Source organism: Ursus arctos, unplaced genomic scaffold (genome assembly GCF_023065955.2).
Source record: "Ursus arctos isolate Adak ecotype North America unplaced genomic scaffold, UrsArc2.0 scaffold_23, whole genome shotgun sequence".
Lineage (NCBI taxonomy): Eukaryota > Metazoa > Chordata > Mammalia > Carnivora > Ursidae > Ursus > Ursus arctos.
This window is the reverse complement of record NW_026622908.1, coordinates 43,245,010-43,256,443: the sequence shown is the minus strand read 5'-3', so window position 1 is coordinate 43,256,443 and position 11,434 is coordinate 43,245,010. Positions and strand designations below refer to the sequence as shown.

The 11,434-nt window shown below is 59.8% G+C and overlaps 1 protein-coding gene across 2 annotated transcripts; it reads right to left on the bottom strand.

The window, feature by feature from the left end:
* Positions 1-2,980: 2,980 nt before the first annotated feature.
* On the bottom strand, positions 2,981-11,165 carry SSH3 (slingshot protein phosphatase 3). Of its 2 annotated transcripts, XM_026483077.4 has the most exons (14): positions 10,636-11,164; positions 10,093-10,133; positions 9,283-9,514; positions 8,340-8,458; positions 8,188-8,259; positions 7,806-7,871; positions 7,503-7,691; positions 7,327-7,420; positions 6,772-6,900; positions 6,641-6,687; positions 5,802-5,948; positions 5,439-5,639; positions 5,065-5,338; positions 2,981-3,986 (listed from the first exon to the last, which is right to left on the bottom strand). In XM_026483077.4, the coding sequence occupies exons 1-14, from the start codon at positions 10,699-10,701 to the stop codon at positions 3,711-3,713; spliced, it is 1,953 nt and encodes a 650-aa protein (XP_026338862.1). In that variant the 5' UTR covers positions 10,702-11,164; the 3' UTR covers positions 2,981-3,710. The 2 variants fall into 2 exon arrangements, with proteins under 2 accessions (XP_026338862.1, XP_057173416.1); XM_057317433.1 differs by lacking the exon at positions 7,806-7,871 and having other exon boundaries at positions 10,636-11,165.
* Between the last annotated feature and the right edge of the window lie 269 nt (positions 11,166-11,434).

Below are 11,434 nucleotides of genomic sequence, written 5' to 3'. Positions count from 1 at the left end.
TACAGTTTAGCCCTTTGACATCCAGTCCTGATGAGGGGCCGCCCTGGCTCGGGGTCCGTCCTAGCCCGGCCGACTGGGCCGGCGGAGGGAGGACTCCGTGAAGGTGGGAGCTGGCCTAGGAGGCACCTGCTGTCCGAGGGACGCGAGCTCCTCGTCGCACGAGGGTTCACGTCGGGGCTGAGAGGCTCCTCCGGCGGCTGGGGACCGACTTGGGATTCGGTGAGCAGGGGTCGTCCCGCCCCTCCCTCCAGACAGCCTCGGGCAGAACTGGTGAATCCGGGGGACCCTGCCTGGGAGCCACCCCGTCCCTCTGAGTTAGGCCTCCGGGCTGAGATCTAGAAACTTAGGATCTATCTCAGGTCCTACCAGAGACTCAGTGACTTCTCTGGGCCTCCGTTTCCTGTTTCCAAAAAGGTGATAGTTAAAATGCCTGCTCTCTCGCCTGGGAGTGTTGCGAGGTTGGATGGAAATGACATTGGAGTGTTGTAGGCTGGACAGTCCTTTAAGGACATAAACAGGCATTCCCATTTGCTGTACATTGGTGCAACTTCTTGGAAGGAAATGAGGCAATGCCTTTCAAAATTAAATGCAAAGAGGCTTTGCTTCAGCAGTTCTAGAAATACGTCCTACAGGTTTTGGGCCGTGTGTGCACAAGAAAGTATATACAAAGAGTACTTAAGCATTACTTGGAATAAAAATTCATAAACAACCTAAATGTTCTTCAGTACATGACCACTTAAATAGTGGAGTCCGTAGAAAAGAACATGTTTTGGGGCGCCTGGGTGGCTCAGTCGGTTAAGCGTCTGCCTTTGGCTCAGGTCATATCTCAGGGTCCTGGGCTAGAGCCCCACCTCAAGCTCTCTGCTCAGCGGGGAGTCTGCTTCTCCCTTTCACTCCCCCTCTGTGCTCTCCCCCTCCCTCCCTCCACCCCACAACTAAATAAATAAAATCTTAAAAAAAGAAAAAGAATATGTATGATCATTTTAGAAATTAGGCAGACAGAGCTTCCTGAACTGATATGCAACTCTTTGTGCTATGAAAAAATTTTCAAAGTGCAGAATGTTAATAGGCTGTAATTTATGTTTTTAAAATAATAAATGTATTTGATGATACAAGCATGGAATGTCTTTGGGGGGCTCAGAAGAAGCTGTAACAGTGGTTTCCTATGATGGATTGGAAAATAAGATCAAAGGGACACATACTTTTTTTTTTTTCCCCTTTAGCAATTTGTGTGAGGTGTGTGTGTGTGTGTGTGTGTGTGTGTGTGTGTATTTCTTAATCATTTGTCTGCATTTTTTCCAAGTAATCTCTACACCCAGTGTGGGACTTAAACTCACCACCCTGAGATCAAGAGTCAGATACTCTACTGACTGAGCCAGCCAGGTGCCCCTGTCTACATTTTTGGTGCAAACAGTTTTCCCTCCAGTTTCCCGTGTGCTGAATTCTTACTTCTTGGAGTCCTCCATAGATTCTGGTCATCCCCGGAGCTCAGAGTTCATGATAGGACCCTCTTTCCCAGCTGCAGAGGCTGCAGGAGGGCAGGGCCTGGCCTTGGCTTCCCTCCTGACACTGTCACCCTACCTGCTCCTAGTGCGGCTTGGGACCACTGAAAGGGCAGTCTGGGTGGGACTTATGGCTGGCTGTATGATGGCAGACAGTCCCCACTGTTTGCTCAGAAGAGTGGACCAGCCAAATGGATCAAGAATCAGACTGGGGGGCGCCTGGGGGGCTCAGTCGTTAAGTGTCTGCCTTTGGCTCAGGGCGTGATCCCAGCATTCTGGGATCGAGCCCCACATCAGGCTCCTCCACTATGAGCCTGCTTCTTCCTCTCCCACTCCCCCTGCTTGTGTTCCCTCTCTCACTGGCAGTCTCTCTCTCTGTCAAATAAATAAATAAAATCTTAAAAAAAAAAAAAAAAAAAAAAGACTCAGACTGGCTTCTCTGGACCGTATCTTGACCCTAGGCAGGTCCTCCACAGATAGATACAAATGGTTCCTCATCTAAACAACATGTTGAGGGTGAATTCTATCAACGTATAGAGGACACATATTGTTAAAATATCAAAGCGGGAAGGGGGGCACTTGGGGATTTCCTGATCTAATCCCTTTGTTTTACAGAAAGAAACAGAGACTTGAGGTGGAGTAACTTCTAAGTGGCAAAGCCAGGGCTAGAACCGGGCTCCCTGGCCCTTGGTACTCCAGGGCTAGAGCAGTGCTGGGGTCCCACCAGGGTCTGGATGAGAAATGCCCTTAAAATGGGGCATGAGTTCTCAATCAATGAGAACATTCGGTGCCAACTCCTACCTCTGAGTCATCTTTGAAGGAAGGCTTTGCATACTCACCCCCAACCCCAAACAAAGTAGAGAATATGATCTTGGGAACAGGGGACAGAAGTGACAAAGATGGGACCACTTATTCTCCTTGAACACTAAACCTGACCAAAAGGAACCTGTGCCTAGAAAGGGAGGGCTCGTCGAGGGACCTTCTTTCTTGGCAGTGATGCGCTGGCTTGGAAAATCAGGCTCTGTTGCGTCATGGCAGGAGGAAGATTCCTGGGACCCAAAATGTGCTCGAGAACTATCATCAAGTGTCCAAAAGGAGGCTTAGCTTCTGGAACAGGCTTGGTCCTGTCCAGATAGGCGTTGGCAGCTCCCACTTCCTCACGGGTAACTCCCTTCAGCTGTCCCAACAGAGCCAAGCACCTGCTGCCCAGTGTAGGCTTGCCCCCCCCCCCCCGCCAACCTGCCTGAGGGGCGCGTGGGCAGCTAACATTTACGCAGGCCCTGCCCTAGGAGATGAGGGAGATAGCACTGGTTTCCCCTCTTCTCTTCCCCATTCTTTCTCCCACTCCACCCCAAACCCACCACTGCCCCAGACAGGCCTGTCACAAGACATCGGGGAGCTGTGAGGAGACCAGACGGGCTAGGAGAGACCAGACTCCTCGTGTAACCAGAGAAGGATCAGACTCACAGGCAGACGGCTTTATCATAAAAGTGAAAATAATACGAAAATGTTTTTTATTTCTAAGTACAAAGCCAGATACTATTAAGACTGTGAAAAACTGACTGGCCAGAGGCCATAAAGGACAAAAAGAAGACTCTCTTTGGCCTGGTGTCCTGTGACCCAGCGCAGTGCTGTGAGGGAGCGGTGGCGGGTGGGGGCAGCAGCAAGAGATCGGCGGTTGTGGAGTGTGAGAGGGAGGCTGACCGGCCAGCCCACCTGCGGGCCAGCTCTCTGCTCCTCAGAGCCGCCAGGCCTGGGGACTGAGGTTACTCTTGGCCTTTAAGGGCCACTGGTTCTCTAGCCTGGTGGACCCCAGGAATGAAGGGGGCAGGGGTGAGGCAGATGGGAGTGGGGGAGGGAGCAGGAGCCTTTCTGCACTGGGAAACTCAGTTTTTTATTCTGTGGCTGCAAGTGAATGTTTTGGGCAGCAACTGAGAATGAAGCAAAGTGTTCTTGCCCCCGAAGGTATCTTCAGTCTCTCTGTCACATCCCCATTATAGACAGAGAAGGTCTTGAGCCCTTGGAGAGGAGGACATGTCTGAGACTTAAGGCTGTAGCAGCCGAGGCTGTAGTGATGGAGTCTTGGGGCCACCTGGGGAGGAGCTAAAAGGAATGTGGACAGGCTGGCAGGAGTGAAGGCTGCTCGTCCCAGGAGCCGTGTGCGGGTCCCTCTATTTGTGTCTAGGGGCCGTGGCCATGTGTGAGGGCTCAGGCCTCACCCTCCTCCCCACTGCCATCCACGCTGGCCTGCCTCACCACCTTCCCCCGGACCCTGGGTGTGGAGGAAGAGCCGGCCTCCCCCTGCTCCTGGAAGGCCTGGGTCCGCGTGGCCACCAGGGCGGCGCTATTGAGGGCAACCACAGACTGGCGGGACTTCAGGGCAGGCCAAGGCCCCTTGCGACCCCGCCTGCCTCCCTCGGCCTTCGAGAGCTGCGGGAAGGGCTCTGGAGGGTCTTCCTCTGAAGATTCATTTGACGAAAACACCTGGCAGGGGCAGAGTAGAAGAAGAACCACTGAAATCTTTCCAGGGCAGGGGCACTGAGCACAAAGCCTGCAAAGGGGCAGGTGTGGAATGGTAAGTGCGTGCAGAGAAACTGGGCTACTCATGGGTCACATTTCCACGGGAGAGAAGACAGCACCCAGCCCCACCGTCCCTGCCCCTCAGCCTTCACCTGTCTACAACCTCCTGGCCCCACAAGCCCTCCTGAGCTTCCCGGAACCTGCTACATCCTTGAGGCCCCCTCCTCCTCTTGCCTCCCCCTGCCTTTGTACAGTCAGTCCTGAGAGCCTTCCAGGGGCTGGGCTCTGAGCTGGGTGCCAGGTGAAGACACTCTGCCGTTAGGAACACCCACACTCATCCATCAACCATCCATCCCCAGTGCCGCCTCCTCCAGGAAGCCTCTCCCAAATGTTCCCGCCCTCTGTGATGAGCGCTCCTTCCTCCAGGTCGGCCATCTTGGCGGGGTGGGGTGGGGTGGGGTGGGGTGGGGTGTGTGTGTGTGTGTGTGTGTGTGTGTGTGTGTGTGTGTGTTGCGTCTGGCTTCCTAAGGCAAAGGTCAGCCTCTGGTCTTCTACTTGTGTCCCGCAGCACTTAGCACAGAGATGAGGCTCCACTGCTCAGGCTGGTAGTCGGTTGTGTGGGTGCCATGACCCCCCTGTACCCCATCCTCTGATGGGTTGTCAGATTTGGGAGGGGCCGCAGAGACCATCCCATCCACCTCATCTAGGGTCAGCAGTTGGCCGTCCAGCTCCTGGCCCGCGGAGGATGGCCGGGCAGCCCTGCCCCCGAGGAAGCAAGTCCTTTCATCAGGCTGAGCGTGCCCAGGGCTGGCTCGGCCCGGAAGCGCCCTCGGATGCCCGCGGATGCCCCTGGCCCTGCAACTGCTCTCCAGCTCCCACAGACGGCAGCGCTCACTGGCCCCCACTGCGTCTTCTTGGCTGCTTTGAGGGCATGAAACGGAGCCAGCCAGGGAGAGGTCCTGGTCTCTCTCCTTCCTCCCCGCATCTGCCCCTCCTACTTCTGTCCCGCACTGTGCCCCAGCCTGGTCTCCTCCCCACGCACCTCCGGCGGATCACTGGCCCCTGAGGTGCTTTCCGGCTCTGAGGAAGGTTCCAGGAGGCTGATGGACCTCATGACCCCTCGGAGGTTGATACGGGGCCGTGGCCCAGGCTCTTCTTTCGGGGCCGCGTGGCTCTCCTGCAAACCCATAGCCTTCACCTCCCCACTGCCCCCCGGCTCTGGCGGAAGAGGTGGCAATGGTGTAGAGACATCCGGGACGAGGGGCTCCTCTGGGGAGACCCCACCCGCTTTCTGCTCCCACAGATGGCTCTGCCGGCTGTAAGGAGGTAACCCTGAGTCAGCTCTGAGTGGCCCAGCAGCCCCCCAGCCTCGGCACCCGCCTGCTCTCTCCCCCGCCCCGCATCTTCCCCTCCAACCTGGCGGTCAGGATGCCCTGGTAGGTCTGCAGCTGGCGCAGAAAGCCGGGGTTGGGGCGGGCGATGGGCCGCAGCTCCTGCACGTGGCGCAGGGCCTGCTCCAGGCTCCAGCCGTACTGCTTCATGGCGTAAGCGACCACGGTGGCGGCGGAGCGGCTGACGCCCATCTTGCAGTGGACCAGCACCCGGGTGCCCTGCGCTCTGCGGAGGCCGCACGGTCAGCTCCCCCCGCCCCGCCCCGCCGGCGTAGGGGAGGGGCGGGCTGGGCTCCACCCAGAGCAGAGATAGGGGCAAAGGCCAGAGGGAGTCCTAGAGCTGAGGGCAGAGCCGGCGCCACGAGGGCACGGGGCGGGGGAGCCCCACCTTGCGTCCTCCACGAAGCGGTGCGTCTCCTTCCAGTGGGGCAGCAGCTGGGCCGACTCCTCGTCCCAGAGGCGCACGTTGTGGTAGATGAAACGCTCGGGGTAGAAGTTGTCGATCTCGCGGGCCATGTTCAAGATGTGGCTGACCCTGCGGCGGAGGGCGGGAGGCCTGGCTGACCCTGGCCAGGGACGAGAGGCCCAGCGGCCAGCAGACCCGGCGCGGCCTGGCTGGTTCGGAGAGTCAGGCGGGGAGGAGACGGCCGTGACCCTGAGCGAAGCCTGTCGCCCTGCTGGCCTGGAGTTTCCCCCTCTGGTCCAGCACTGAGCCTTCCAGTATTCTCCGAAGTCAGTCAGAAAACAGCTCTGAGCGAACTGAGACCGCGTGCACCTGCGGCCGCTGGGGTGCCGGGGGCCACAGCGGCTTTCTCGGAAGCCCACGGTGGACTAGTGGCAGGGACCTAGGAGAGCGGGCGGCCAGGCCCCCCGGGAGAGGGGCACACGCTTCTCCCTTGAGACGGGGTCAGTGGAGAGGAGCTTTCCTGCTTGGGAAAGGGGGTCAGGACGCCCGCGGCTGCCCCCCTTCTCCGTGTGACTGAGGCCCTGTGTCTGGGGCTGGCTTTACACAGTGGGGAGGGCGAGTGGGCCCAGCGAGCCGCCAGCAGGCCCTTCTCGCCAGCCCGAGGCCTTGCAGGGGGAGTAGCCCCAAAGGCGGGGCGGGCAGTGGAGCAGGCAGCTCCTCAGGGGGGGTCTGGGGCTTTCTGGCCAGGTTGCCCCTTGGGGGGAGGCCAAGGGAAGCCGGGAGACAGAGGGTGGGCAGTCCTGAGGGGCTCAGAGCCCTACCTATTTCTCTGCAGCTCCTCCAGGTTGGCCGCGTTCCACTCTGAGCCCTGCGGAGGGAGGGGAGCGTCACCCTCCGTCCCCCCAGCTGCAGCGCCCTCAGGCCCACCCTCACCCCTCCTGCAGCTGCTCACCAGGTAGAGGTGGGGGAAGATGCGGGAGGCGCGGTCCTGCTGGGCCATGAGCAGCAGCATCTGGTTGTCGATGAAGTCCCGGTACTGTTGGAGCGGCCGGCCCAGGCGCAGCTCCAGGGCCTGGCGGATCTGCAGGCAGAGCCACGGGGGTGCCTTGCAAGCATCCCGATGGCCCACCCTTCCCTCTGGGGCCGCAGAGGACAGGGCCTGTCACATCTAGACAGAGGAGCTGAGGCCAGGCGTGGGGGACTGGACAGGAGGCTCAGGACAGGAGGAAAGCAAGGTGGGAAGGAAGAGAGGAAAGCTCTGCCCCCCCCCCCAGGCCCCTACCCCCTGCCTGGGGCCAGCTCCCTCCTCACCCCTGCTCCTCCCCAGCACCAGCCCTCCACCTCTTTGGGTTTTCTGTATTGTTGGGTTTTTTCGTTTTTGTTTTTGTTTTTGTTTTTGTTTTTTTTTAAGTAAGCTCTATGCCCAAAGTGGGGCTTGAACTCATGACCCCGAGATCAACAGTCGAATGCTGGACCGACCGAGCCAGCCAGGCACCCCCCAGCCCACCTCTTTGGAAGTGACGCTCTCCAGGTCACTGGTGTCCAGCACCTCCCACAGCTCAGCCCGGATCGCCTGCTCCATCTGCACCTGTTCTGAGGGCCTGGGAGCCGAGCCCGTCAGTCCAAGGGCCCCTTCCCCACTCGGCCATGGCACCCTCCCTCTCCTCCCCTTCCTGCACTGACCGGCCAGGCTCGGCGCTGGGAGGCCGCAGAGACTCCAGATCGGCCATGGCCATCCACTCGTTGACGCAGCTCCGGTCCGAGCTCAGCCTCTCCTGGTAGTGTCCAGCCCAGGCCAGGGCGCTGCCCCCCGGCACAAGGCCACTGCCGAGAGCCGCCTCGCACGCCTGGTGCAGCACCTGGAGCGTGGCCCTAGGACAGGGGAGAGGCTGGGTCACACTGTCCTCCCTGCCGCCCCTCCCCAGACCCTGCAGTCATCTCTGAGAAGAGGAGGCGGGCCCGAGACTGGACCAACCTAACCCTTACCACATGGTCTGGATGGAGATCGGCTTGAAGATTCGGCTTTGCCCACCAGATGTCACACTGAAGCCCCTGGGGGAGATCAGGTGGGGGTAGAACCCAACTCCAGGCTCCGGGACAGAGCCCCTGAGAGGCCAACCCACTAGCCACCTTGTGAAGCTGGTCCTCAGAATACGTACACAGTACCGGGCTTCAAGACAAGCCCCATGTGCCAGATACGGGGTAGCTGAGGCCCAGAGAAGCTAGGTGACTTGTCTAGGATCACACAGCAAATCTGAGGTAGAGCTGAGCAGGCCCACGGCTGCCCAGGGCCCAGCTGCCCCATCATACACGTCACCCTGCCGGCCCCACCTCTCCCCTCTCTCCCCTCCTAGTTGCCACCTCTTACCCGTCCCCATCTAGGTACACCTGAGTGTCACTCCAGAGAGGCAAGACCAGGCCCAGGGTGCAGCTGGGGGAACTGGCAGGGGACAGAAGAAAAGCCATTGTCTCTCAGCATCTCACTTCCTTGCCCCCCTCCCTTCCTCTCCCTGCTCCCACCTGCTATCGGGGAAGTCCACCCCCAGGAGGACGGTCTCATCCTGGCTCAGATGTTCTCTTGTGGAAACTACCAGCAGGTAGCGGAGCCGAGGGGGCCGTGTTGCCTCTAGCTGGGCTGCCTGGGGAAGATGCGCAGGGAGAAGCCGAGGGTCACAGTGGCCCAAGAAGACCCTGCACCCCCCACCCCTGCCTGACACACACCTGGGCCTAGAACAGACCTGCTGCCCGCCCTCCTCAGATCCCAGATTGGTGGTTATAATTCGATGACTCCCCACTTTTGGATTTCATGGTCCCACAAAATGTTTAAGAAGATTTTTCTTAAAGGGGGTATGTGTGGAAAAAAAGGGGAGAATGGGCCTGACAGATTGCCCATTTTCAATTTCTGCCTGGGAAGGAGGCTTAGAAAAAACCTTTTCACTTGCCATCACCATCACTCTATTCAAGAAAGGTTTCTCACCCAAGAAATACTAAGGACACAATCCCACAACAAAGGATGGTGCTTCCGTGGAATAACCTCAGCTGTAGAAAGACTACCTGCTTTTGCTTTTCCCATCTTGCGGCGGACAATGATGTGCCCCACAGGCCTCTGGGAGCTGGCCCTCCAGGCCTTCAGTAGGGGGACAACTTGCGGGGTCAGGAAGGGCTCACGTGGGTTGCAGGGAACCTTGTCTGTGTAATCACCAGCTCTCAGTCCCAGTCTGCCCCTAGGGGCTCAAGCAGGACGGACCTCCCCCACCGGTTCCCGCCCCGCCAGAGACCTGAAGACGTGACTGTGCCCTGTCCAAAGGACTAAGCTGAAACGGCAGGCTCACCAGGGTTTGGGGGTTCCTACTACTGCTCCCCACTCAGACACACGGGTTAGCTCTCTTCCACCTCCCCTCCCCCCACCCCTTCCAAGGATTGGGCTCTCCCCTCTTCTCAGGGGCTCTGGGCCACCCCTCACCAGGCGGATGTCGTCCTGCGGCCTCAGCAGCTCCACCATAAGATGCAGGTGCTGGCTCTGCTCCTGCTTCCTGGGGCTCTGCGGCCCATGCCCATCATCCGTCTGGTCCCCATGGGGCTGTTCTTCACCTGGGGGTCTCTCCACCACCTCAGGGCCAGCTTCAGCCGCTTCGTCCTTGTCTTCTCCATCCTGCAGTCTCAGGACGGCTCCATGGAGGACTGCAAAGCTCTGTCTGGCAGGGTAGCGGGTGAGCCATTAGGATCCGTTGTAGCCCCAGGACAGGTGCACCCGAATCACCCACCAAACTTGTTAAAACAGGGGATGGGCCCCATCCCTGGAGAGTCAGTAGGTCTGGAGTGGAGGCCTGAGAACGTGCATTTCTAACCGGTTCCCAAGTGCTGAGGCCACCCATTTGGGGAACTACACTCTTGGAGGCTCTCAAGCCTTCAACCCACTTGTCTAAGGGGGGCCAAGGGTTGCTTCCTTTCCTTCCCACCTGCCTAACGCAGGAGATGCCGTAAACTTGGTGGTGACCCGGAATCCTCGGGCCCTGTTGTCTCAATCTGCCTTCTGGTTTGTGACTACTGGCCTGAGCCAGGGTCTAGGATGGTGGTGACCAGGCAGAAGATGGAAGCCAAGGCAGCCAGGCCAGTGCTGCAAGCCAACTGCGCCCCAGCCGTGCCCACCAGCCGTGCCCACTGGCAACACTGCCCCAGATTCAGTAGTTGGCTTTGGCTGGGAGTCCTCCAGGGTGGCAGTGGCCAGGCCTGGCGGCTGGATGTGGGTGTCTGTGTTGGGGAGGGTGCTCACCTTCGCTGGAGCCAGCTTTTCTGCTTGGATGCCTGGTCCTGCTGAGAAAGCGGCCCCCAGGGCAGAGTGAGGCAGGCAGTGGCAAGGATACTCCTCGCTGCTCTCAGGGCTGCTGGGGTGTGGGGTGGGATCGTTCCCCCCCCCCCAACTAGGGACTGGAACCAGGAAAGGTGTCAGATCCCTTCCTACCCTAGTCCACTCCCCACCCGGCCTCATTGGGAGAGCCTGGGCCCAGGTCCAGATAGGGCAGCGTGGGGTGAGAGTGGGTGGGAGTGCTGGAGGTGCCCAAGGGGTTGGCCCAGATCTGGGCCTGGAAGTGGGTAGGGCCTCTGCAGTCTGGGCTGGCGCTTTGGGGCTCCAGATCTTTGGTCTGAGTTCCTGGACGCCTCAAGACCCCCTCCCCGTCCCCTCCAGCATGATACTTGGGGACCGCCTCCCCACACCCCCAGGCTCAAGGGGACACTGGCAGTGGACAGGACGCACTCCCCCAGGCCCAGCTGGCAGCCAACTGCGTGGGTCGGACCACCGGAAAGCCAGACTTACCGTGGGCCCCACAGGCGTGGAGTGGCCGCTGGCCGGGGGAGAGCGGCTCACAGTGACCAGAGCCATGAGGCCTGGCCGGGGACACCTGGGCTGGTCCGGGCACTCTGCCCTCTCACAGCTCTACGGACAGTCCTTGCCCCGCAGGACCAGGAAGGAGAGACCGGAGCCACCAGGGCCTGGCACCTCCTCGGGGGCGGCCCTTAAAGGGCCAGACACTCGTCCAACCCGGCCTGCGGAGCCCGCACGGCGCGGCCGCCGCCCCTCCCTTCGCGTCTCCTCTGTTCGGCCGCCTCGCCCCCGCCCCCGGACACGTTGGAGGCGGGCCCGGGGCGGGGCGCAGGTGCGGAGCGCGGCCCGGAGGGAAGTGTCCAGAGGTCCCGCAACTTGCCGTCTTCGTTCCGGGGTTCGGTCCCTCCTCCCGGGAGGCGCCCCTGCCCCTGCCCTCTCGGCTCCGCCCACTTAGGTCACCTGAGTTCTGCTTTAGACCTCAACCGTGCTATTACCTAGAAGAGATGGGACCTAGGGAGGCAGGACTGGGGACACAGGTCTTGGACAGGAACACACACAGTGAGTCTTAAGTTGGGGGGGGGGCCAAAATTCTTTCTCCTTGCTGATTGGCCCTCATGCTTCCACTCTCTGCACGAATCATTGGGAAGCATGCGGAGCTTCAGGGGAAATCAGGCGGGATTTAGAACTAACGCTTGCGGCTCACAGGGGACCCTCAGGGCCGCCTTGGAGGTGAGCAGGGCAGAGCCGCAGCAGAGGGAAGGGCCTTGGCCAAAATCACTCAGAACACGCT

Bases quoted from the DNA above. Each gene is read 5' to 3' on its own strand.
- SSH3 (XM_026483077.4), bottom strand. From the start codon at position 10,701: ATGGCTCTGGTCACTGTGAGCCGCTCTCCCCCGGCCAGCGGCCACTCC. The intron at 9,515-10,092 runs GTGAGCACCCTC...CTACCCTGCCAG, and splicing joins AAAAGCTGGCTCCAGCGAAG to ACAGAGCTTTGCAGTCCTCC. The intron at 5,640-5,801 runs GTGGGGCTCCCC...CGGCCTCCGCAG, and splicing joins CGCTTCGTGGAGGACGCAAG to AGCGCAGGGCACCCGGGTGC.